The sequence below is a fragment of the Ambystoma mexicanum genome, chromosome 3p (assembly GCF_040938575.1).
Source record: "Ambystoma mexicanum isolate Mex_15411 chromosome 3p, UKY_AmexF1_1, whole genome shotgun sequence".
In the NCBI taxonomy this organism is placed as follows: domain Eukaryota; kingdom Metazoa; phylum Chordata; class Amphibia; order Caudata; family Ambystomatidae; genus Ambystoma; species Ambystoma mexicanum.
Window position 1 is genome coordinate 741,203,377 of NC_090925.1, and position 25,856 is coordinate 741,229,232.

At 49.0% G+C, this 25,856-nt stretch overlaps 1 protein-coding gene across 2 annotated transcripts in view; it reads left to right on the top strand.

Moving 5' to 3' along the window:
• RNF40 (ring finger protein 40) overlaps positions 1-25,856 on the top strand; it is a 1,006,396-nt gene that overhangs the window by 144,173 nt on the left and 836,367 nt on the right. For both annotated transcript variants that reach the window (XM_069651635.1, XM_069651636.1), the window contains exon 4: positions 20,652-20,829. In XM_069651635.1, the coding sequence (XP_069507736.1) occupies positions 20,652-20,829 (178 nt within the window). The remainder of the gene's footprint in view (positions 1-20,651; positions 20,830-25,856) is intronic.

The window sequence follows — 25,856 nt, forward strand, 5'->3', positions numbered from 1 at the left end:
AAGAGGAGGAGGAGAGCGAAGCTCTACCTGACCTCCTGAGAGGCTTACCTTTGGACGAAAAGGTTGAAGGAGTTAATCTCTCTTCAGATCTGACACCTGAGCAACAGGAGGAGTGCAAATCTATGTTGAATCAGTTTGCCCCTCTGTTCTCACTTTCACCAGGCTTGACCCCTTGGGGACAGCATGACATACTCACTGGTGACTGCCAGTCAAAAGCAGAGGATACAGAATGTCAGAGAATGTCAGAACCCACATCAAAGGTGAGGTCAAGAAAATGCTTGATCTCGGGGTAATGAAGCCCTCTACTAGTCCATGGTCTAGCCCAGTTGTGTTAGTACCAAAGGCAGGATCCAAAGAACTGAGATTCTGTGTGGACTATAGAGCTCTTAATGCAGTCACCAAGACTGATGCCCACTCTTTGCCAAGGACAGATGAGTTGGTGGATAAACTTGGTGCAGCCAAGCACCTCAGCACCCTGGACCTTACGTCAGGCTATTGGCAAATAGCCCTGACAGACCATGCCAAGGAGAAAACTGCATTTTCTACCCCAGTTGGCTTATACCAATTCAAGGTTATGCCGTTTGGTCTCAAAAATGCACCTGCTACATTCCAAAGGATGGTGAACCAAGTTCTAGCTGGGATGGAGGACTTCTGCATGGCATACTTGGATGACATTGCAGTCTTCATCCAATCCTGGGAGGAACATGTGAACCACTTAGGACATGTTTTGCAGGCTCTTGAGCAGGCCAATCTGACCATAAAGGCAAGTAAATGCCAAATTGGACAGAGTAAAGTGGTCTACCTTGGGCATGAGGTAGGAGGTGGAGAAATAAGGCCTTTGCTCAGCAAAATTGAAGCTGTGCAAAATTGGACAACACCTACTACTCAAACCCAGGTGAGAGCCTTCCTAGGCCTCACTGGGTATGACAGGAATTTAATTGAGAACTATGGGACCATAGCTTCTCCACTGAATGTAATCTCCTCTCCAAAATTCCCTAAGAAGGTCAAATGGAATGAGGAATGCAATCAGGCCTTTGAAAACCTGAAGAAAGCTCTTTGCCAAGCTCCAGTACTCAGAGCTCCTGACTACCGCCAAACTTTCATTGTACAAACTGATGCTTCCAATGTAGGTATAGGTGCAGTTCTTAGCCAACTGGATGAGAAGGGTAGGGAGCACCCCATTTGCTTCATCAGTAGAAAACTGAAGGATCCTGAGACAAGGTGGGCAACAATCGAAAGAGAATGCTTTGCTATTGTGTGGGCACTGAAGAAGTTTAGGCCATACTTGTATGGTTCTACTTTTGTCATTCAGACTGACCACCAACCCTTGAGATGGCTGATGCAAATGAAAGGGGAAAATCCAAAACTATTGAGGTGGTCAATCTCCCTCCAAGGGTTTGATTTCACCATTGAGCACAGGCCAGGGTGTCACCATCAAAATGCTGATGGACTCTCTAGGATGTATGTCATCGACTAGAGGTATGAGGTTCATCCAGGAGTGGATTAAATCCTCCTGCCCCTTAGTCTGAGGGGGGGAGTGTTAGGGAGAATTCTCTGTTTAGGCTGAATTTCCTAACCTAGTGAGTCCCCCAGCAGCTTTGCTGGATTTTTGGGGTTTATTTTCTTCTCCTGCCAAGAGTGGGACTCTTTTTACCCTCACTCTTGGACATGATTTGAGTGTATTCCTGTGACTTGTAATGTGCTTATGGGCTTTGGGGTATTTTTCCCCATAGGCTATCATTGGTTTTTGTATGTGTGTTACACAGCACCCTCAGTGCAGTAACACAGGGGTGTCATAGTGACCCCCAAACATAGACTCCATACCCTGGGACTGACTAATGTCTCCCTGGGCATGTAAAGTCACCATTGACTTTACTAGTCTTAAATTGTGAACAGAACCAGTACAAACCATCATACTGTGGAAGTACTGGAAGGGGCAATTAGATTGCCCCTGGGTCTGTTTGTCGAGGGGGTACTGTCCCGTCCCCCCTTGCCGAGTTTCTGGCTGGTGGCAGTGGATACCACGGAAATATTCCACCGGAATATTTCCCAATGGGATTTCCCATTGATTTTAATGCACCACTTTTTGGTGCAATGTTAAAGATACCGCCGGTTTATTTATTTAATATTAATTCACCGGTTGGGATTTTTTGCCAGAACTCGCCTCCAAAATGGCATCTGGGTTCACTTCAGTAACCCTGAACCCGAGTCGAGCCTTTGTTCCACTTTTGGCGGGCTTCTGCACAGAAGCCCTCCAAAGTGGTGCCACTGTGTCTGGGTCTACAGGATGTGTGGGAGGGGGTTTTAGGCACCCTGGACTGAGTTGCCTTGGCAACTCAAGTCGCACTCTTGTGTGATTGGCCCAGTGGTGAGCCCCCCGGCTCACCACTTAGCATGTTTGAGTGACAGCTAGGACTGGTGAATTGGGGTTTGCTGCATAAAAGCAGGGCTTTGGGGACTGGAACTTCAGAAGTCGCCACAGGACCTAAGAAGCCGAAGAGGGAGAAGCTGAGCCGACCTGCCACGACGACACCACCGGTGGAGCCCTGCGGAACCGTCTCACCACTTCCCAACGACAGAGGAGATCTCCAGTCCGGAGAGTCTTCTTCCCTTGACTGGTGGGGACAACCAGTTTTTGCCTTCTTTTCGCCTCCCTGGAGCATCTTGTGGCCGTCTTGCCTGTGTCAAGCACCCCGGCAACCGGAATACCACTTTTCACCTCTACCGCGAAAGAGGGGTAACATCCTTTTAACAGGAAAACTCCACGGCTGGTTTCTTCCCTGGTAGTGCAACGACCTTCATCCTTCCTCCACGTCGAGATCTGCTCTTCCTCTGGACGATGCCGCGACTTGCACCCACTACCAGGAACAACTGCCACCGCTGGAGGATCCTTTCCATTTTGAAGGTACTGTGTTCCGCCCGGCTTCCCTTGCCACCGATTGTACGGGGTAGATTTAGCCCTGGGCTCTCGAACCTGGGTTAGCCTGGGACACCCTAACTAAACTTTTCTAAGCTTAACAGAACTTTTCTACTCACCTGTAAGGATTTTTTGAGACTTTGTGACATTGTGTGATCTTGGGCATATTTGGCCTGGCTCTCCCTAAAGTGGGCCTGGCACTGAACTTCCTTGCTCCTCAATAGACTGCCTTCTCTAATACTTACTGTGGTTCCCTGAAAAGTGTTTTGCTGTATTGCTTTTTTAATTCTGCCTTTTTCCTCCCTTTTTAAACAATTTGTTGGAGTGCCATCTAACGTTAAGCGCTCACCTCTGTCTGGAAATAAGTGGTGTTAACTAAGACTTGTCCAACAAATAACTAGGGATGTACATATAGTAATTAGGACTGTGTTTTGAATGTACTTACCTTTTTCTGTGCTAGTGTAATTTTACAAGTGTGTCTTTTAAATAAATAATTATATACTTTTACACAAGTTCTGGTCAGTGTTTGCTTGTGCTACTGTGCCTCTGTACCTATTCTGTATGCTCTGTATACTGCCTAACTCTTCTTGAGGGAAGTCTGACTGCTCAGCCACAGCTACCAAGTGAATCTGTGTGGTACAGACTGCTACCAAGTGGGTTTACTGCCAAACACCTGTAGTCTTAAATCTTTTGCAGTGGTCCCAGAGGGAACTGCACAGGTTTCTGCCTAACAGCGAGTCTGGGCCCTGCACCAAATACTCAACCAATTAAAGTCCTGGCAGGAGAGTAAACCAGGCATACAGCAAATCTGGGACCTGCACCCGATCAAGATGGCTGAACTTGGAAAAAGGGCAAAGCTGTTGCTCAAATGTGTGGAATCTGGGGGAAGGGAATATTCCTCCCATTTTGCAGGTGAAATCTGATCTGCGGTGAAGTCAAGAAAGCTCAGGGAAGAAGCATACCCCTTTTGTCGAGGTGTGCCACCCATGCTTCCCGTTTGCCTGCTGTTTAGGTCCGTTTGCCGTCCAGGATAGTATGGAAGCTGACATCCAATCCGGTACTGGTGATATTTGGTAATTTACACCCTGTCCCAGGCCAGATAGTGAGCACTAGCTAGGAACAGGAAGCAGTCTCCCAGCAACACAGGAAAGGACCGCCCACTTATTAACGTGTTGCAAAGCAGTGCTAGCACTTTACGTAGGAAGTCCAAGAATAGCTCCAGAATAAGGTAGCACAAAATAAGGCGAAAACAAACAAAGCCAAGCAAGGTAAGCAGGCAAGAAAGGAAGGATCCAGAGCAAGGCTCTGAGGGATAGGCCCCACCAAGACAGATGGTCGGGAAAGAACTTGAGGACCAAGACTGGTTCCACGGAAACAAAGAAAAATCCAACGGGATCCGCAAAGAGAGTTGCAGGCAACAGGAACAAGGACTGAGAAGCTTGGCAGCGTGGCCTGCGGGAAAGTAAGAGGTTGCGATGCACCAGAGCTGGCCTCTGCCATGTTTATATAGATCTCGGCAGCCAGTGGGGATGCCTCGCTGGTAGACTACTTGCCCATGGCAACAAACCACACTGCGCACGCACAGTGCATGCGCGACACTCAGCCACTGGTTCCCGGCGCAGCCGCAGTGCAGCAAAGATTGTGGCTCTCAGGAACCAGGGTTGTCCCGGCTGGAAGTGCCGGGGAAGATGGTCCAGCAACCTCCAGTGGGCCCGCCATGGAGGAAAGGCATGATGACCGAGGCAGGTAGGTGTCGTAACACCCTTGAGCCTGTGAATTATGAAACATGTAAAGGGTGGGAAAGTTAAAAATTCAGGGGAAGAAGCATAACCCTGAAAGATGTGAATTGTGGCACTATGGAAAAGCTAAGAAAGCTGAGGGGCTTGGGCATATACTCATTGAGCCTGTGAAATATGGCACTGTGAAACTCTCAAGGGAAGGGTCTTTACATTGTGGAATGGTATAACCCATAAGGAGATCAAGTGAGAAATCGTATATATTTTGAGTTGGACTGTTTAAACCAGAGGAAACTCTGGGGAAGAGTAATTCCCCTTGAGATTGTGCAGTATGGTAATGTGAAAGTGAAGAACATTGGAAACCTAAAGAAAGCCAGGGGGAAGGGAAGAACTCCTTTAACTAGTAGAACTTTGCTGGTTTGTTTTTCACTGTTAGGGAGAATTCTCAAAAATGTGCGAATTCCCTCCACCTTAGAGACCCCCAGCAACTTTTCTGAATTTTGAGGACTTGATTTGTTTTGACCTGGAGAGAGTGTGACCCTTTTTCGCACTCTTTCATGTATTTTGTACGTGAATTTTACCTCTTTGTGTTTCTTTTGGTTATGGAGTCTGACAAACTCCATAGGCATCATCTTTTACATTGTCACACAGCACCTTCATTGCAGTGGCACAGGGAAGTCTTCAGATTTCCCAAGGTTTAAATACCTTCTCTGGGATAAACTACTGTTTCCCAGAGCAGTAAAGTGAAATTGACTTTATTTAGCATTGTAACTTGGTAGACCCAGCTCACAATATCTTACAATAGAGTGCTGGAGGGATTCCGTATTCTCCCCTGCGTCTAGATGCTCATGTAACATTTTTGTTACCCTTTCCTCACAGAATGGCTGGTGGTTTCGTTTTGAACTACCATGGTTTGCATTTACTGCAGCTGCTTGCAGCTCAGGTAAAGCTAACCGTGGGAGTCATCTTTTTCAAAATGGCGCAGAGCCATTTTTGACAAAATTGTCCCAGGTCTTCTTTTTTCGCCATGTCTTTGTGGAAAGGTCCTTCTAGAGATTTTCTCTGTGCACCAAACCTGGGTTGGCCTCTTTGTTCATTTCGCCTTTGGCTGGGATTCAGGAGTGAAGTCCGCCTCTGGCTCCAGAGTGTCTGGGGTAGGCAGGATGTGAGTCAGGCGCTCTAAACTCCCTGTGCTTAGTCTCCTAAGAGATCCAAATGCACTCTGTGTTATTTGGCTGGCTGACTGTCCGGCAAGGACAGCCACCCTGCTGGGTGAGTGACAGCTAGGCTGGAATGAATGGGAGAGAACTGAATAAAAGGCGAGTCTTTTGGCTTGGAAGGCAGAGTCGACCACTGGACGAAGGAACCGAAGAAGAGCTTGAAGAGATGCCTGCTGCAACTACTGGACAGTTGGTTTACCCGGTGAAGCCCTGCTGCAGTGTCGAAAAACCAAGTTTGCATCGACAGAGAAACCCCTGCAAGGACGACTTCTCCCCTTGAGTTGGTGGGACCAATCAACTCCAAAGTAAGCCACCTAGACACCCATCTCGGAGCTGGTTTAATTTCCTCCGAGTTACTGCTGGGAACCGTATAGCTAGGGAGAGGGACACCAGATTGTGTGCATTACTTTTAAGCTGGCCTAAAGCTTTTGGAAGATCCTCCGGACTCTCATGAAGCAGGACTGACCAGGCCTGAGCCCCCTCAGCAGAGTGCGAGACCCCAGAAGCAAGGACAGTCCACCTTGACAGCCAGGAACCGCGTTGTTGCTATTTGCGGTAGCTGAAACGTGAAACAGCCACTGAAAGTGAAGTTTGCTGGTTGCAGGTTTTGACAGTACCAATGCATTGCAGGAGTCCCCCAATGTCCTCCATCTTTTCCCCACGACTGAGGCCCAGGAACAGTGAGATCTGCTGAGCTGCACAGGAACAGAAGTCATCAGCTGCATCTTTTTTTTGTTTGTTATACTCTTTACATTACAAAACAAACAAAACATGTAACAACTAACATAACTGACTGTTTGGCCCTCTGCGTGGGTATCCCTTCTTATCTTCCATCTCAGAGTGATCCAGCGATCGTGGTGTTGTAGGCGAACTCTGCGCCCGTGGCAGTCTTAAGATTTTTCCGATTAGTGCCTCCTGCTCTTGGGGGGTCCTCAAGTGTCCTTTCTTTATTGTTCCTCCTCCGTCCCCCCCCCCCCCCCAGGATCATCCCCTTCACTTTCCTCTCTATGTTCAAACAGATCCTGCATCAGGGAGTTCCATGCTGTTATTTTGTGTCCTGTTTCCCCTTCTCCTTTCTGCACCGCTCGTATCCACACCACGGTTTCTGCCATTGCCCATTTCCTGAGGTCTGCCCACCATGATTCTATTGTCGGTCCCTCCTTTGTATTCCACACCATTGCTATCCGCCGTTTGGCTAGTATGCATATTAGATCTTTCATTTTTGCAAGATGCGACCTGTGTCTTCCTCCTCTTGGGAACAGGCCCAGCAGGTACAGTTCAGGGTTTTCTGCTTGTATTTGAAGTCCACTTCTGGCCACTTTGTGTCTGATTTTATCCCATAAAATCCATATCACTGGGCAGGTCCAGAACATGTGTATCATGTCTGCTTCCTCTTCGGAGCAGCGGGGGCATGTGCGGGGGTCTCCCAAGTTCATTCTGTTCATCCTCTTGGGCGTGAGGTATGCCCTGTGCGTGGTGTATAATTGTGCTTGTCTAAACCTTGCGTTCCTCGATGCTTTTTTGGGATATTTCAGCACTCTGGTCCACTCCTGATCGGTAAGGGGTCTCCCAAGTTCTTCTTCCCAGCGTCCTCTTATATGTAGCGATTGCGAGTTATTGGATCATAGCAATTGTTCATATAGCCTGGAGGTTGCGTGTCCCCCTTCCGATATATCGTACCATGCATCAAGTTCTCCTCCTATGTCCTCTTGTTCTGGCCATTCCGGCCACCTCTTCCTAATTGTCAATATTATTCTGTAATGTAGGAGGAATTGACCTTCGTGTATGTCATATTCTTACACCAAGTCTCGGAACTCCATCCATTGTTCGTCCACTCTCAGATCTCCTATTTGCGCTACTCCTTTGGCTTCCCAATGGGATCTGTATGCTGTGAGTGTACACGTGTCTGTGCGTAGTAGTCTCGCTAATGGGATCTGTGTTGAACAGGGATCTTTTTCCCCTCTGGAGTCTCCACGCCCTCGCCCACAGATCTGTTGCAAGCTTAAGCATGTTTGGCATCGCAAAGCGAAAATCAGACATTCGTACGACGACACTCAAACACTCAAAGGAATAAAGTACCTAACCATACATTGTTGTTGATGTGGCTAGGTGTGGTAGAAGTAGGACAGTATTCACATATTTTAAAATATTAAAAGTTGCCAGCTGCCACTGGGTTCTGTCACCCCATATCAGCCTGGCCCAACAATTGTCTTGGTCGCTTAGTGCAAAGTCAGATAAAATATCTTTCAGGAAAGTAGATCTTATTCCTCGAGTGCTGGGGCAAGGAAGAAGCAGGTGCCGGATTGACTCTGTTACAGTAGATTGACTACAAATGCGACACTCCTTTGTCGTGGATAGGCCTCTAATTGCCAATATTTCATTTTGTTAGCAGGTGGTTCAACCTCGCCGTCATTAAGAGGTCTCGAGCTGGCCTGGACGGGAACTTTTTGATATAAGGTTGAAGATCATTTGATTTCCTGGTGTTAGAAGGAAGATGCTGTATCAATTTGTTGTTTGAGGTTGCTTCTTTGGTCCTTATCCAGTCTAGTTTTTATTTTTTCCTGGATTTAAGTGGGCTTTATGAACAAGGTCTCCGTCACATTCCACCGAAGTTAGCGTATCTAGGTTTAGAGTAGACCAAGTGATCAGCATTTTGTTGTTGGTACTGCAGCTTTCTATGAGTATCAAATTATAGATCGACAGCTCGTTTGACATTCGACATTTCCAAAACAACATAAGTGTCGATTAGCACTGTTCCTCCCAGAGACAGAAGGCTGAGTTCTTGTCTTATTACCGCCACTGAGGTGGAATTTGGGAAGCCTAGTATGTATCGCCAGAACAACGCTTTCAACTTCGGTCAGAGTGTGGCGGGTAAGTTTGGCATGGGGTCCGCGCCGTACGTTAGTGTGAGCACCACTTTTTTTATATAAAATTCCAAGACAGGAACCAAAGAAAAACGCCCACATTTTCTGTTGATTGTCTTGCCTTGCGCAATCAACTTTTTAGTTAGTTTCAGGTGGTCTTGCATGGCCAATTTGTGTCTAGAGCTGTCTAAAATCACTCCAAGGTATCGAAATTGTTTCACCTTTTCCACCGGTTGAGTAGCCAGATGTAAGACGACTTTTTCTTTTTTTTTGATGGATGCAGAGATGGTCATACATTTTGTTTTTCGTTCGTTTATCTCCAAGTTGTTATTTGCCATATACTCCTGGAGGTTGCTTAGTTGGCGCTGCAAACCGATGGGAGTGTGGTCGAGTAGTATTCGGTCGTTGGCATACAGTAGTCTGTTTACGTGGGTGTTACCCATTTTGGGAGGAAAGCATCGGACAGTTGGACTCATTTCTTGCAAGTCTCCAATAAACGGCAAGAAGAGCGCAGGTGCCAGGGGGGACCCCTGCTGGACTCCCCTAGCCGTCGGAATAGCCTGTGAGAGTAGCCCTTGCTGGTTAAGTCTCACTCTCATTCTGGTTCCTGTATAGAGAGCCTTGATTGGGTCCAAAAGCGGTTGTGGGCATTTCCATGCTTCAAGTTTCGCCCACAATAATGTGCGGTCGACTCTGTCGAAGGCCTGGGTAAGGTCGATGAAAGTGATAGTCTTGGGCCACCCTCCAGCACGCTGCTCTTTAATGCACTAATCATCAGGATGTTTGCAGATGTTCCCAAGTTTTTCTTAAAACCAGTTTGTAAACAGGGCCGTTTTTGTCCATACGCTGAATTCTCGAAGCAGTAGGGACCAAAACACCTTCGCAATGCAATCGAGTAAGGCGATCGGCCTGTAGTTTTTCGGGTACGCCTTATCTCCTTTTTTGTAAACAGGCACCACAATGGCAGATTTCCAAGACGGCGGAATTGATTTTAGCATTGCGCATCTACGGAAGATTTTACTCAAAAACCTTGCCCACTCTTCTGGGAAGGCCTTCAGATCTACGTTGGTTATACCATCAGGGCCTGGTGCTCTGGAGTTTTTCAGTTTCCTTATTTGGGTTGTTATTTCTTCTGTGTCGTCCAGGCATCTCCAGTTGGGGGATTCTGCTAAGTGGGATTTTCTACACAAGTTGGGTGTCTTTTGGAATAAGGATTGAAAAAAGTTGACCCATGTGGATTCTCCAATGTTTGAGATAAAAGCCGGCTCTGTGTTTGGGGTAGCTGATTTTAAGAGTGACCAGAACTCACAACTGTTGGTAGTTATCGCTTTTAGTATGGACTCAGCGTCCTGTTGGTATAGAGTTAGGCGATGGTTGCGGACCCAAGCTTTATATGTGCGACAACCTTCAGTTGCCGCTCTAATTGCTGACGGGGTCTCCCAACAGTTTTGCTCGTCGTATCCGTTTTCTCATGGCCTTTCTTTTTGTCACCAGTGTTGTCATACACATGGCTTTTGGTTCCCTGGAAGCCCTTTTTGTGGATCTGGTGTTTGTACGTCGTCAAAAGTGGCAGGTAGTCGATCTGTTTGACTGTTTCGACGTGAGCCCGTTTGTGGTATTTGGACATGAGATCATTTATAGCTGAGGCAGACAGGTTAAGTCTTGTGCACTTGTTGTTAATGCTCAGACGGAAATCCGAGTTGGCTTTTAAGGGGGCTTTAGTTGGCCAAGTCGTGGAAAGAAGGTTATGGTCACTGGCAGACATTTCTCTAACTTCAAATGATGTCATCACCGAATGTAACGTCGTAGAGACAAAAATGTAATCTATAGTGGCTCTTGCAGTGTCTCGCTTCCATGTTGGCAAGCGCATGGAGTCTGGAAACACTCTATCTAAATTATGCATGCTACGTGATTTCATCAGCTTTTGCCATTCAACTCCTCTTCGAGCCGCTAAACTTGCCGTCCCGTGTCGGTTTTGAGTGTTTGAAGTTGGTTGGCACATCGCATTAAGATCACCTCATATCAGGAGGTAAGGGGCTAAATGAACTGCTAGAGCGTCATTAATGGCCGCTTCCAACATTTCCAGATAGGTGTCGCTAATCACAGCTGGATTCCAGTATGTGTTCGCTATGATGAAGGATGAGGAGTTTCCTTTTTCGTCTTTAGCGTCAGCGCTAGACCATGTGACTTTAACCATAAGAAGGGATGGGTTGCTAATAAGCGTTGTTTCAAGAGCAAAGCCACTTCCTTGTCTACAAGCAGTCAAAATGCCAGAGGATGGCCGCCCCGTCTGACCCTTCTTTGCTGGTGAGAAGGCGATTTCGTAACCCCCTAGTGTCTGGGCTTGTGTAAACCAGGTCTCCTGTAGGCACAGGATATCGTAGTCCGATAGCTTTATATCCTCTTGTGCCGTCAAATGCGAATGGCCCCTGGTATTCCATGAGCCCAGCCGAACATGAGGTCTAGATTTCACGTCCGAGCAGATGGCAATTGCCCTGGGCTCAAGGTACTTGCGTTGCTATTTTTTGGATTCTCTTATAAGAGCTTTTGGTAACCATGACCATATGCTTTGGGATGACTTGATCGTTGGATCGGATCTCGACTTGGCTACAGGCACTGACTTAGTGATGGTTCTCAGTTTAGTAGAGGGTTTTATTAAAAACTAAAAGCTAGTGTTCTTATGGGCTGGTTATGAAATTCTGTCAAAGCTTTTAGCACATAGTCTTACATTGTAATTGTAAATTGTAATTGTTTATTTATATAGCTTTTATACACAACTGAAGTGCTTAAAGGCAGGAAGGGAACAAGGAGTTACAGTCTTCATTCTTAGGCCTTCAAGATTCCGAATGATCTAACAATAACTAGCATACTAGGCCAGAGGCATATCTTCTAGTGCAGTGCGTGACAAAGACTGAGGGGAGAAGGGGGGGATAGGGGGAAGGGACATACTGACATGACTCTTGCCCCTGGCCTTCACTGGCAAGTCAGCCTTCCAGTTAGGGCCAGGTCAAAGGCCTTAAAACCTCATCCAAGACTCTCTCATAACCATCATGAAGACCAACATTAGAATGGGACTATTTACTTGGGACTGTTTAACTTGAGGAGGAGGGGGGGGGGGGTTCAGCCAACATGGAGGCACACACATAGCTCAGTTACAAGGAACTGAGCTATGCGGTCTAGTCTTTTGGGTGTGGACTACTTTGCCTAGACTACTTTACCTGAGACTATTTAAACCACACCCAAACAGCAGAGCGAGAAAGAACACTATGAAACTTACCTGGAACAGTATCCTGTCTTTAATCCATCGCTGACTTCAGTTCCACTCACCTGAAGGTACGAACTCCATCATCCGGCACCGCATGCATCCTGAAATACCATAACCTGGAAAGAGGAGGAGAAAGACAGCATTAGTAATCGTTTACTCACGTTTCCTCCCGAATGAAGAAAGCTACACAATTCTTACCTGGGTAGTCCTCTCCTGGTCAGTATCATTGCTGGAACATTACGGCGCTCGGCGAGGAACATCGCAACCTGCAAGGGAGAAAAGACACAGGTTAGCAATATAAAAGGCAAAACGGCGCCGCGCATTACTCACCAGACTGCATTGCACACATTGCGCTTTCGCCTACCGGCCCATGCTCATCTTCAAACTGCATGACCACACCAAAATACCTTTCCATACCTAAAAGGAAAGAAGCAAGACATTATTATTCAAACTAAGAGGAACATAAGTACTGCATATAAAGACTGTAAAGCAGCAAACCGACGGAGTCGCAGCAAGCCTGGATCCCCACAGGGGGGCTTGCACCAGTGAAGTAACTTGATCGCTGCTTGCCCCCCACATCTACGCGCCCCTGCCACGAGGAGCAGGACGGAGAATCCAGCTTTTACAATATTAAGGTGTTAAGGTGAGGAGAAGGCCCAAGGGGGGGGGGGGAGTTGAGGCCAAGGGAGGTGGGAAAACAAAGACAATCTGGTATTGAATCCAACTCTCCTATATTACAGACCCATCTTTAACCAGAGGCTTACCAAGGGACCGGGAGAGGGTTCGAGAGTGCAAATCATCCAACCAGGGCTGGGTGGCGTCCCCGTGGATACCAGGTGAGCGTAACACATACAGAACAATTAACTACAGTACTAGGCCTGGCAACATTTCAGGTTGCTTGGTGGTTGGTCATCCAATGCGCCTATGCATGAGTATTTCAGGCATGATCAGGCTAGGGATGGGAGACAGAGGGAGGACCGAGAAGACAAACTTGTTTGGCCTAGTACATTCAAAGTTGAGCAAGTGCGCAGAACAGGAAGTGCAAGAGAGGGAGCAGGAGGGGGGACAAGTGCACCCAGTCCAGCAGAGTCCTGGGTTAAGTGCAGCGTGGTTGCCCCTCTTATGGAGCAGATTGCAGTAGTGCAAAGCAGAGTGCAGAGACCCGGAGGCAAGTGAAGGACTGGTGGGGGAGCCTGGGACCTGTGAGGCTCTGTAGGTGCACCAGGTGACTAGTCAATGAACTGAGCAGGTTGGAGAAGAGAAAGGAGGAGGGAAAGAAGCAAAGAGAAGGGAGGTTACCAGGGGAGAGGGAGATAGAAAGAGGAAGAGAAGACAAAGGTCTTGAGGAGTTTCCAGAACTTCTCAAGATGGAGGGAGGCAGGGAGGCTGTTCCAGAGGGAGGCACCTGCAGAGGATAAGGATTTACCCCCAAATCTCGATTTGGAAAAACAGCTCACCCGCAGAGAGTTGGAGGAAGCCGAGAAGAGGGCTCTAGCTTGAGAGTATTTGGGAAGAGAGCGCTGTAGATAGTAAGGGCCACGGCCCCAGAAAGTCTTGTGAACTATGCAGAGGGACTTAAACTTGATCCTTGCAGCCACAGGGAGCCAGTGGAGTGATTTGAGCACCGGAGAGATGCAGTTCCTGGGCTTGAGGCCAAGGATAAGTCTCACTGTTCTTTTCTGGATAAGTGGAAGAGGTCAGAGAGAAGTAGCAGTTAGATTGTGAAAGGGACTGTTGCAGTAGTCCAGTCTGGCGTGAACCAGGGCTCTGGAGACAGTGAGCCTCTGGGGGAAGGTGAGAAAAGGAAGAACATCTCTCAGGAGGTGCAGCTGGTAGTGAGACTTTTTGTTCGAGATGTGCAAAGAGAAGGAGAGAGTACAGTTGAAGATGACCCCCAGATGTTTTGCCTCACCGGTGGGTGGGGGCGCAGGACCAAGGGAGGCCGGCCAGAGTGAGAGTGGGAAAGTGGGAGCAGGGGGGTCCTTTCCTCTGACTGTCAGTTCTGCCCAAGGATGGGGCTTAAACAATAAGGTTGCCATTTTGGCCGTTAGTACCTAAAAAGCACCTTTGCTGTAAAATAAAAAGAAATAAGATTACAAAATACTTCTAAAAGCCTTTCAGGAGCACATTGTAAAAATAGAGAGAAATGCACTTTATCGAAAAAGCAATTGGGGACTTGGTCCCTGTACATTAGCGTCCGTGCATCCATAAAGGAGTTAGTAGTGCCACACAAAAGGTAGAAATGTGGGACAGGGTCCCCTCTGTACTGGCTGACTTGAGACCTGACCTGTACTTGTTCTAAGAAGTGAATTACATGTGCCAACAAGTCATGAAAAAGCAAATATTTTGAAGTGGGAGGGGGAGAGGTACGGGGGGGAGGCGGTCTCAGAATAATGAGGCTAAAAAACACTCAAATTGAAAATCTTTCTAAACAAACTATTTTCTGTTACTACTTGAGAGGTTGCTTTCTCCCTCCCGCTAACCCCAAAGGCTGATTATTGGGAGTTTATGAACATAACATCAAAAATAGTTCGAGAGATGGGACCGTATGCTCAACAATATATTCCTAGGCTGTGAATGTGTAGGTGACTTGTACTACTATGTTTGCTTCATTATTTCAATTCAGAAGTTTAATGGATGCAATATGTGTACTTCGAGGGGATTGGGTCCTCCGACGTATTCCATATCTATGACAGGTAATGTCCACAGCTGTGCTGCTTTGGAAAATCTTCTGCGTCCTGCGTTGATGACGTCGATGCGCCGTCCCCGAGGACCTCCTCCGACGGCCGATGTCACCCGATGTGATAAGTAGGACGCACGACGCCCATAGCCTCAGTTCCGTTTTTTCCGCGAACGTGTTCGCTTCATGAATCTCGGTACGCCTCGACTCTCTGGAGTTTGCTGTTTTCAATATCTCGGTTCGTTGAACCTGTTCGGGTTTTTGTGAAGACCTGTTTGTGGCGATGTCTACTTCGTCTTCTACCCCGCGTCCGGGCTTCAAGAAATGCGGGGACTGTGGGTCCAAGATGTCGTTCACAGACTTGCACGACGCCTGCCTCTGGTGCCTCGGGGAGGCCCACGATACGGACGACTGTGTCGACTGCCAGTCGCTCACGGCTAAGGCCTTGCGGGAACGCAAGAAGAAGCTGTCGGTAGGTCGGGTGTCTAAGCCCCGGAAGTCAAGGTCTGCGGGGCTTTCGACGGATGACTCGAGGGGCGACTCTCTGCGTCATCCTCAGAAGTCCAGTGGGTCTCCTTCCAGGAGTCGGGTCTCGCCACTCCTCCGCCTCTTCGAGGCATTCCCGGATGCGCCGGCATTGGTCGCCTTCCCTGTCTTCTTCCGATGTCTCCGCCTGTCGGCGGGTCGCTTAGCCCTCCATGCAAGCGACACCGGCGGAATGGGCTTCCTCGGGAAGCAGATGCTAGCGATTCTTGAATCGCAGGGCACCCGTCCGTCCGCGCCTCCGAGTGGGGTCGGTCAGCACCGGTCGAGAGACACCGCTCGTACGCCTTCGGGCTCGGGTGGTCGGCACGGCTCGCGGGAGAGGTCCCGCTCAGACAAGGGTAGCCGTTCTCGCCATGCCCGTTCCAGGTCCCGGTCCTCGACGCGCTCGAGACCGCGTGATCCTGTGCCGTCTTCGAAGAAGACGTCGACGCCTGTGGCGCTGATGTCGACGATTTCTCTCGAGCCTCCGCCTCCGAGGGGGTCGTCGACGCTGTTGGCGCCTAGGATGTCGAGACACGCTCGGAGCTCCGGCTTCGAGGCCTGTGTCGACACTGTCGATGCTGGCGGCGCTGCAGCCGATGTCGCCGATTCGCTCGATGTCGGCGTCATTTCTGTCGGCGCCGACTCGTTCAGCGCCCTCGACGCCTTTGGAGGCAGTGGTGTCGGAGGGGCTCCGTGGCACGGGGTTAGCCCCTAGAAAGGCTTACTAAGGTCAGGGACTGCTTTGGTCCCCGGATGTCTTCCTCTCCCCACCTGGAGTACATTTCTGAGGGTGATGAAGGCTCTGATGACGGCTTGGTTCCGGTACCTGATGAGCTTATCTCGGGCAATAGCCAGTTTGATGACCTGAGGCAGTCACTGCATGATGCCAGTGGACTGGACACCTCTCCGGAGGTGGAGTTTTGTAGGCCTGAGCCTGGCACCCATGCCGATTCTTCATATCGGCGCCTTATGTCTCGGGTCACCGAGTACTTGGGTTGGTCAGCTTCCCCAGGGGAGTTCGTTCAGGATGATCTCACGGACATCCTTGATCTTGGTCCCCCCCACTGACCTGGTTTTGCCGTTTCATATGGCTCTGCAGAGAAGGGTGGCAGCGGCTTGGACTGCTCCGGAGAGTCTCCCGGCAGTGGGCAAGTCTTTGTCGCGAAAATACCGTTCAGCCAGTAGCGATCCCTGCTACTTGTCCAGGCACCCCACTCCGGAGAGTTTGGTGGTGCAGGCGGCTACGGCCCCGGCCCCGGCAAAGCAGGCGTCGTATCCTACCATGCCTCCGGATAGGGACGACAAACGTTTTGACGGCTGGGTGAAGAAAGTGTTTTCTTCAGGGGGTATGGCGCTTCAGGCAGCCAACTCCATATGGGCCTTGTCTCGTTTCACAAACACTCTGTGGAACTGTGTTGCATTAGCGGCTGAACGTATTCCCGAAGGGGACGAACAGGATGGTTTCCTTGCTATGGTTCAGGATGGCAAGGATGCCATGTGTGAGGCCGTTCAGTCGGGTATGGACATGGCAGATTGTGTCAGCCGGTCCATGGCGGCGAGCACCGTAATACGCAGGTTTGCGTGGTTGCGGAAGTCTGGGTTCGCTCCTGATGTGCAGTCCCGGCTCCTCAACATGCCCTTTGATGGTGAACACCTTTTTGGCAGCAAGGCTGATGAGAGCCTTGAGAGGTTGCAGACCTCCAAAGCTACAGCGAAGTCGTTGGGCGCTGCAGTTCGCCAGCCTCCACCTTTTCGTCCTAGGGGACAACAATGGAGGGGAGGTTCCTTTCGCTATTACTCGTCCTGCGAGAGGAGATAGCAGTCAAAGAGGCCATCGTAAGAGTGCCAGAGGTGGAAACAAGGGTACTCGAGGTGCCAAGGCCGCTCGGGCAGTTGCCTCTTTGCCCTCAGGCAACGCCGCAGTCGCTACCACTCAGTCATGAGGCCAGGTCCCATGGTTCCCCGGTTGGGGGAAGGCTGGCGCAGCATCTTGTAGAATGGCAAGCCATTACTTCAGATGTGTGGGTTCTGGAAATCATAACCCACGGCTACGGTCTTCCTTTTCGGCAGAGGCCTCGCAACAATCCACCTGGGAACCTCTCTTTCAAGAGTCCGGATCCGCTCCTTGCGCAGGAAATTCAAGCCCTGCTGGAGAAAGGCGCCATAGAACTGGTGCCTGTAGCGGAGAGGAACAAGGGATGGTATTCCCCTTATTTTTTGATTTCAAAGAAAGACGGGTGATTGAGACCCATCATGGACTTGCGCGGTTTGAACAAACTCCTCAGGAAGGACAAGTTCAAGATGGTTACTCTCTCTCGAGTCCTCCAGGCCCTTCAACTTCAGGACTGGTTGGTGTCTCTCGACCTCAAGGATGCTTACTTCCATGTGCCGATTCATCCCAAGCACAAGAAGTACCTGAGGTTCGCGGTTGGCGACTCGCACTTTCAGTTTCGGGTCCTGCCGTTCGGATTGACCTCCGCCCAGAGGGTTTTCACCAAGCTCATGGTGGTGGTGGCAGCGCATCTCAGGAAAGGGGGGATTCACGTCTACCCCTACCTGGACGATTGGTTGATCAGGGGGAGCTCTCCCGAGCAAGTTCTGGATCATCTGTCCGTCACCTGCCAAACCCTTCACAAGCTGGGCTTCTCCCTCAATTTAAAGAAGTCCCATTTGACACCAACACAGCGGCTCCAGTACATCGGAGCAGTGCTCGACACATCCCTGGGGCAGTGTTTTCCTCCCCAGGTGAGGGCTCTTCACATTCAGCAGATGGTGCACAAGTTTCATTTTGCCCAGAATCTCCCAGCGTCCGAGTTCTTGAGACTGCTCGGCCTCATGGCATCCTGCATTCTTCTGGTGCCAGAGGCTCGTCTGTGGATGAGATCTTTGCAGTGGGCACTCAAGCTCCAGTGGTCTCAGTCCTCCGGCAGGTTGTCGGACCCTGTTCAGGTGGTGCCCTCGGTCGCCCAGGACCTTCTGTGGTGGGCCGTCGAGGGGAATCTGATGAAGGGAGCCCCATTTTGGCTGCCCTGGCCGGAGGTGATGATCGTGATGGAAGCATCCCTCACGGAATGGGGAGCTCATGCCAACGAGTTGACACAGCGGTCGTTGGTCTCCGTCGGAGTCCAGACTCCATATCTATCTGTTGGAGCTGAGGGCCGTCGGGCTTGCCCTGAAGGCTTTTCTGCCGACTGTGCCAGGAAAGTGTGTCCTGATTCTAACGGATAACACGGTGGCCATGCACTACCTCAACAAAAAGTGTGGGCCAGGGCCACTTTCTCTTTGCAGGGAGGCGATGCAGCTCGAGTTCTGGGCCATCCAGCAGGAAGTTTCGATCTCGGCTGTTCATCTGGCCGGAGACGACAACGAGACGGCGGACGCTCTGAGCAGGCATAGCACGATCTCTCATGAGTGGGAGCTGGCTCAGGAGATTCTCCTGGAGATCTTCACCCTTTGGGGGACCCCTCAAGTAGATCTCTTCGCCTCCAGTGTCAACCGGAAGTGCGAAAGGTTTTGCTCGCGGGAATTTCCTCCAAAAGGAGCCTTGGGAGACATGTTCGTGGTGTAGTGGTCATTCCCACTGCTATACACGTTTCGTCCAGTCCCCGTCATCCCGCAAGTACTGCGGAGGTTAAGGAGGTTCGGTTCCCGGATGATCCTCCTTGCTCCGGCATGGGCCAGGAGGACGTGGTACCCGGACCTTCTTAACTTGTCCATCTGCCCTCCACGTCGTCTTCCCTACCGAGACGATCTGCTCTCACGGTAGGGGGGGGTCAGGTTCTCCATGCAGAGGTCAGATCCCTCAACCTTCACGCTTGGCTTCTGAAAGGTTGAGGTATAAGGATTGGGACCTCCCTGAAGACGTGATGGAGGTGTTGCTTTCGGCCAGAAGGCCCGCAACAAAGTCTCTGTACCGTTGCCGTTGGAGAAAGTTCTGCGACTGGTGCAGAGTTCAGAATGTGAATCCTTTTGATTGACATTCCCATGGTTCTGTCTTTTTTGCTTTCCTTGGCCCACAGGGGCTTGCAAGTGGGGACCATTAAAGGTTACCTGGCGGCGCTTTCCATCTTTAAGCGCTTGTCTGAAGGATGTTCCTATTTTAAGATTCCTTTCAATTTCTCAGTTTTTGAAAGGGCTCACTAATGTGTTCCCTCCGTCACCTTTTCTGGTGCCCCGTTGGGACTTGAACCTTATTCTTAAGTTTCTTATGGGTGCTCCGTTTGAGCCTTTACATTCTTGCCCTTTGAGACTGCTAACTCTTAAAACTGTGTTTTTGGTTGCGGTTACTTCGGCTCGCAGAGTGAGTGAGTTACAGGCACTTTCAGTTAAGCCACCCTTCACTGTGTTTCATAAGGACAGGGTTGTCCTTAGAGTTCGTCCTTCTTTTCTTCCGAAGGTGGTTTTGGAATTTCATTTGAGCCAGAAGGTGGTTGTTCCGGCGTTCTATCCTCCTCCACATCCTGGTAAGGAAGAGGAGAGGCTCCATAGGCTTGATCCTAGGAGATCGTTGAGCTTTTATATTTCGCGCATGTCCCGGGACAGAGTGGACGATCAACTTTTCATTGGTTACGCTGGAAAGCGTTTGGGACAAGCTGTGACGAAACAGACTTTGTCTCGTTGGATTATTTTAGCTATCTCCGAGTGTTACCGCTTGGCTGGTAAGGACCCTCCGGCTGGCTTGTGGGCCCATTCTACCAGGGGAGTGGCTGTGTCTACTGCCCTGCAGAGGGGTGTTCCTATTTGTCACATCTGTGATGCAGCCACCTGGGCTTCAGTACATACTTTTGTACGTCACTACTCCCTCGATTCCATCAGAGGGCAGGACCTGGCCTTTGGCAAGGCAGTCCTATATTCTGCAATTTGATTGGGCATGCTAAATTTGTGTTCTAAATTCTTTTCCCACCTCCTTGCTTGGTACTGCTTTGGGAGTCTGTCATAGATATGGAATACGTCGGAGGACCCAATCCCCTCGAAGAACAAGTTACTTTCTTACCTGGTAACGTTCTTTCGATGGGATGGTCCGACATCGTATTCCATATCACTCCCTCCCTACCTTCCCCGCTGCTGAATTTCTTTTGCGATTGCAGCTTGCGTTCCACAAGGCCTTGTGTGTCTGACTGGCAGTAAACTGGTGACGCATGTTCTGGGAAAAAACTATAACTGAGGTTATGGGCGTCGTGCGTCCTACTTATCACATCGGGTGACGTCGGCCATCGGAGGAGGTCCTCGGGGACAACGCATCGACGTCATCAACGCAGGGCGCAGACGCCAAAGATTTTCCGAAGCAGCAGAGCTGTGGACATTACCTGTCATAGATATGGAATACGTCGTCGGACCATCCCATCGAAAGAACGTTACCAGGTAAGAAAGTAACTTGTTGTTTGATGCAAGTCAAATGTAACATTTTAGAAAATAAATACTGAAACCTTTTTGAATTTCAGTTGGATGAGAATGTCCAAAGCCTCCTGCATTCCTATGATACAGACTGCAACGCTACAACTGACACCGTCTCTGCTGCCATGGAGTCACAAGGCCCAGAGACTGAAAGCCACTGCCTGGTTCCAACAGAGACTGAATTGCAGCGAAGGCCAGAGGAGGCCGAGCACCTTGAAAAAACAGGTGAGCAATGTAACAATGTCCCCATCCCTCTGGTCTGATTGTGAGCATTGTAAATATGTTTTGGGGAAGTCCCTCATTCTGAGTGCATTTATTGCTTGTTCTTGGGCTAGATTTCCAAACATTATTCCATAGGTAAGTCGTCCTCTCATAAATCTCAAAGACCACAGGCATTCTCTCCTGCTTTGCATAGCTGAATGTGTGCTGGCCTGCTCTGGGTTTGCACCCACCAGAGCAGCCTTGGCTGACAAGACTGAAAGAGGCTAAAAAAAGTCCTTCATTTCCACCAGAAAGGGGACCTTGTCAAGAGGATGGATATGTCTGGAAGTCCTCTTTAATCTAGATCACTGTGTTTGTCCACAGAAGGGCATGGGAAAGATTGATTTTGTGACCAGCACAGAAATGTTGCCTGGTTTAGAGATAAAAAGATGCTTACCTTGTCAACCTGGTATGACTTCTCGCCCAACAATGGTGAAGGAAGCACTGCTGCACCTCCTGATCCCATGGAACACGATTATAGCTATGCTCTTTCAGCAACTACGGGGGAACAATTTAGGCACTCTCACCCTCTGTTTGGTATTTGTGCTCCTCTGAAGCACTACACTTTCTCTGTTGGCATCCCATAAGCGGGAGGTCATTTAATCTAGATCTACTGTTTTACTGTTTTTGCTTTATTTTTATTGTGCGCATTTGTGTTCATTGTGTATGGCTACTAAATGTGACTAGTGCCCTAAAATGGCTGTGCCACAAGAGTTTTGCTTGTTTCTGGCCATATTGGCCATATTGTAGTTTGGCCTTCTTCCTGCCCACTGTGAAGGCATCATTAAGCAAGACACAGACAACAGACTCGAGATTCGAACAGAAGATTTGTATTAACTTAAATGTCAGGATGTTAGAAGGCCTAACTTTCCCTATGCTAAGGTGGGATTTCCCTACCTGAACAAAACTAAGTAACGTCAGAGTTTAACTTAAGTCGGTCTGTGTCCAAAACCTATACTTGCCCTCACAACTAACACTAATCAGTGTGTAGGAATGTCAACAATTAAAGAATTGATAATCAACATAAAGTTCTGAGCTTCGTCCAGCTCTTGGCTTCCTTTTCAGCTCCCCTTCCCCAAGTTAAAGAAAGTTCCACACAATCCTCTAGGTTCCCTTTCCCAAGTTTCAAGCCGCACAGTTCAAAGGAAAGACAGACTTGAGACTTTGTTCTCAAGACAGCAAATGTAGCTCCTCAAGTCTCAGGGCTCACTGCCCCAAGACTTCAGCTCCGCAAATTATACTTGGTTTAGTCTTTTGCATTTATTTATTTTTTTGTATTTTATATATCGCTTTTGACCAAAGCGCTGTACAGAGAACAATTTGCAATACATAAAATAAGCAATGTAAATTGAAGTTCAGAATCAACCAGTAACCGGGAACAGTTTGCAGAGAACAATTTGCAGAGAACAATTAGCAATACATAAGATAGGCAGTGTTAAATGGGTGATCAAAATCAGCGGTGTCCAGTCATAATATCGAATACAAAATTTCGAATGTCAAAAATGTCGAATCAAAAATGTCGAAAAAAATCAAAATCCGCTAGTAATGATCAAGCAGATGACTGAAGTAGGTACATTTTTAAGGGAGAGAGAGAGAAAGTGAGGAAAAAAGAAAAAAAAAAGTTCCAGTGAAGAGAGGAGCAAGAAGTTGGAATGATCGAAAACGGGTTTGAGCACAAGGGGCGCGTGGGACAGTAAGTAGAAAGTGATCAACAGAGCGAAGAGAACGGGAGGGAGAATAGAAGGAGAGGAGAGATGCAAGATAGTTAGGGGCGGGTCCGTAGAGGGATTTGAAGACCAGACAAAGGAAGTTGTATTTGAGTTGAGAGCCATCCCAGTGAAGTGAGGTGAGGGATGAGGAGATGGAGTCGCAATGGGAAAGAAGACAGAGGGAGCGGATGGACGATTGATAGATTGACTTGAGAGGGGCAAGACATGAGGAAGGAAGACCAAAGAAGAGAACGGACCAGTAGAAAAGTCGAGAGAAGATTAAGGAAGATACTAGAAACTTTGTGGCATGGAAAGTGAGAAAAGGGCAAATTTTGCGTATATTGTAGAGATGAAATCGACAGGCACGGAAAGTAAGAGATATGGTGGGCAAAGGAAAGATTAGTATCAAAGTGGCGAAGATTGTGAGCAGAAAGGGAGACAGGGAGATGGTAGGGAGGAAAGAATGTGGAAGGGGGAGATGGAGGTGGGAGGACATTAGCAGGGAAAAATAGAACTTCTTTTTCTCAGCGTTCAGAGTAAGAAAGTTCAAGGTCATCCAGGATTTGATGGCAGAGAGGCAGGATGAGGGAGTGTGATGGATGTCCTGGGTGAAGGATGAGAAAGAAAGAAAAAGCTGGTTGTCGTCAGCATAGAAGTGGTGTGAGACTCCAAAGGAAGAGATGTGAGCAAGAAGGAAGGTGTACAAAGCGAAAAGAAAAGGACCAAGAACGGATCCTTTGGGGACGGCGTTTGCGAGTGGAAAGGAAGGAGAGGTACAACCACCCCAAGAGACGGCAAAGGTACAGTCAGATGGACAGGATGTCAACCAGGCAAGAACAGAACCACGAAAAGCCAGAGGAAGAGAGATAGTCAAGTAGCAAAGAGTGATCAACTGTGTCAAAGGGAGCAGAAAGGTTGAGAAGAATGAGGACAGAAGAGTGTTTTGAATAGCGGGCATTGAGGAGAAAGTTAAGAACTGAGGTAAGAGCTGTTTCGGTGGAGTGGCGGGGACGGAACCCAGATTGAGTGGGAGCGAGAAGAGACAGATCAGAGACGTATGCAGAGATTTGAGAGTAGATGAGGCGCACAAGGAGCTTGGATAGAAAGGGAAAGAGAGAAATGGGGCGATAGTTTGATACAAGAAGGGGGTTTGCAGTTGGTTTCTTCAAGATAGGGATGATTGCACGTTTGAAGGCAGGGGGAAATGTAGAAATGGCAAGACAAATGTTGAGAAAGGAGGTAAGGAAAGGTAACGGGAGCGGGTAGACTTTGGGAATGAGAGGGGTGGGAAGAGGATTGCCAGGGGCAGCAGTGGGGTGGGTTTTATACAGTGAAAGGGTTACATCAGAGTCTGAGACAGAAGCGAAGATAGAAAAGGTGGTGGAGGGGGTTGGAAAAGATGGGGAAGAGGGAGTATATGTGTGGGATTGTAGGATAGCTTGACATAGAGTGTGTACTTTAAGTTAGCTAGATATGCAGCTGATCGAGGTGAAGCAATAGAAGGGTCAGGAGTGGGAGGAGAGAGCAAGCGAGTAAGAGTTTGAAAAATGCAACGAGGGTGAGTTGATTGTGGAGAAGATCTGAAAAGTAAGTTTGCTTGGCAGATTTGATGCAGTTGTCGTAGAGAGTGTGGTAGGAGAAGTAAGTTGCTTGATTGGCTGGAGAGCGATGTTTGTGCCAGCGCCTTTCAAGGCGGTGCATAGATGAGAGCTGGGGAGAGAGCCGGGGTTGAGCGGGTTTGCGAGTGGGGCGGAAGGTGATAAGAGGGTGGAGTAGGTCAAGACTAGAGGTAAAAGATGAGGAAAAGGAGACATAGCCTCATCCACAGAGAGTGGAACAATTGGCCTCATCCACAGAGAGTGGACAAATTGGCGAGAGTGGGACGGGAGTTAGTGCAGGTAATGTTGAAAAGTGAAGGATTGAAATTACGTAAGTCGCGTCTGGAGAAGGAAGTGGAGGGAGGGGGACTACGGGGGGGGGAAAGAGAGACTGAGAGTCAGGAATGGTCCGACAAATATTTAGGGAGGTCAGATCCAGAGGAAGCAGTGAATGTAGAAAGAAAGATCAGATCAAGAGTGGAGCTGGAAGTGGGTGTGGTAGGGAGAGGGATAAATAGGTAGGAGTCCAGTTTTGAGAGGAAGGGGGAGGTTAGATGAGTGAAGGAGAGATGAATATTAAAATCAACAAGCATGATGAGTGGTGTGGGACTGGGTGAGATATGGCTCAAGAGGTGGTCAATGTCCTTGCAGAAAGACTCTATTGGGCCAGGTGGACGGAAGTGATAAGGAAGGAAATTGCATGAGGTGAAGATTTTGTACATATATTCGAAAGAGGAAAAGTCTGGCAAAGGTGCAGGACAGGGAACAGAAAGGTAATTAGGGTGATATAGTAGTCCAATGCTGCTACCACGTCCGGAAGCTCAGGGAATGTGGGCGAAAGAATAAAAGGAGGAAGGGAAGCAGGAACTGTAGAGTTGTGTGAAGGAATCCATGTTTCAGTAATGCAGAGGGAATTTAGTTGTAGGAATAGGTCCAAAACAGCAGCAGTTTTATTGCATAGAGACCTAGCATTCCATAAGGCAAGGTCAATGACATTAGAAGTGTCAACAAGGTGGGGCTAGATGAGGTTGGTACACCGATTTGAAGCTGTGGGGCGATAGTTTGTTTGGGGGTGAGTGGGAGATGGACTGATGAGTAGGGAGACGGTCGTGGTGAGAATGGACAGTACCTTGAAGGGGGAGGGGGGGCGCTGGCAGTGGAATGGGTTGCTGGGGAGGATAACGGAAGGAGCAGGCAGAAGGGATGCAGCATGCCTGTGAGCCCTTGGGCGCGAAACAGCCGCAGGCAGTAGCGGACAGCTATGTCTCACTTTGCCTGGAGGTGGATCTTTCAAGCGGCGGCAAGCGGGATGACAGCGAGGCTGGTGGGCGTGGTCTCCTTCTGTCAGGCGTTGCCGGGCAGTGAGAAGCTGCGCCTCATGGCGGGCTGGTAGATGGTTCACAGGTGATGTGGGGGCCTAGTTGGAATGGTCCAGGGCAGTCGGGGAGTAGCTGGAAACACTCCCCAGCTGCATGCAGGTGTCTCCACACACAATGTCCATAGTCCGGGTTTGCCAGCAAAAGCAGAAGGCAGCCTCCTTCTGCTCTGTGTGTTACAGGCTTACTAGCGGGTATCCAAACTCACTGGTGATCCAACGCCTGCATCCCACACTGCCAACCTCTGAGGAACCACTCTGCTCATGGTTATTTCCCTGTATGTAGACCCGTGGTATAGGTGTTTGGCT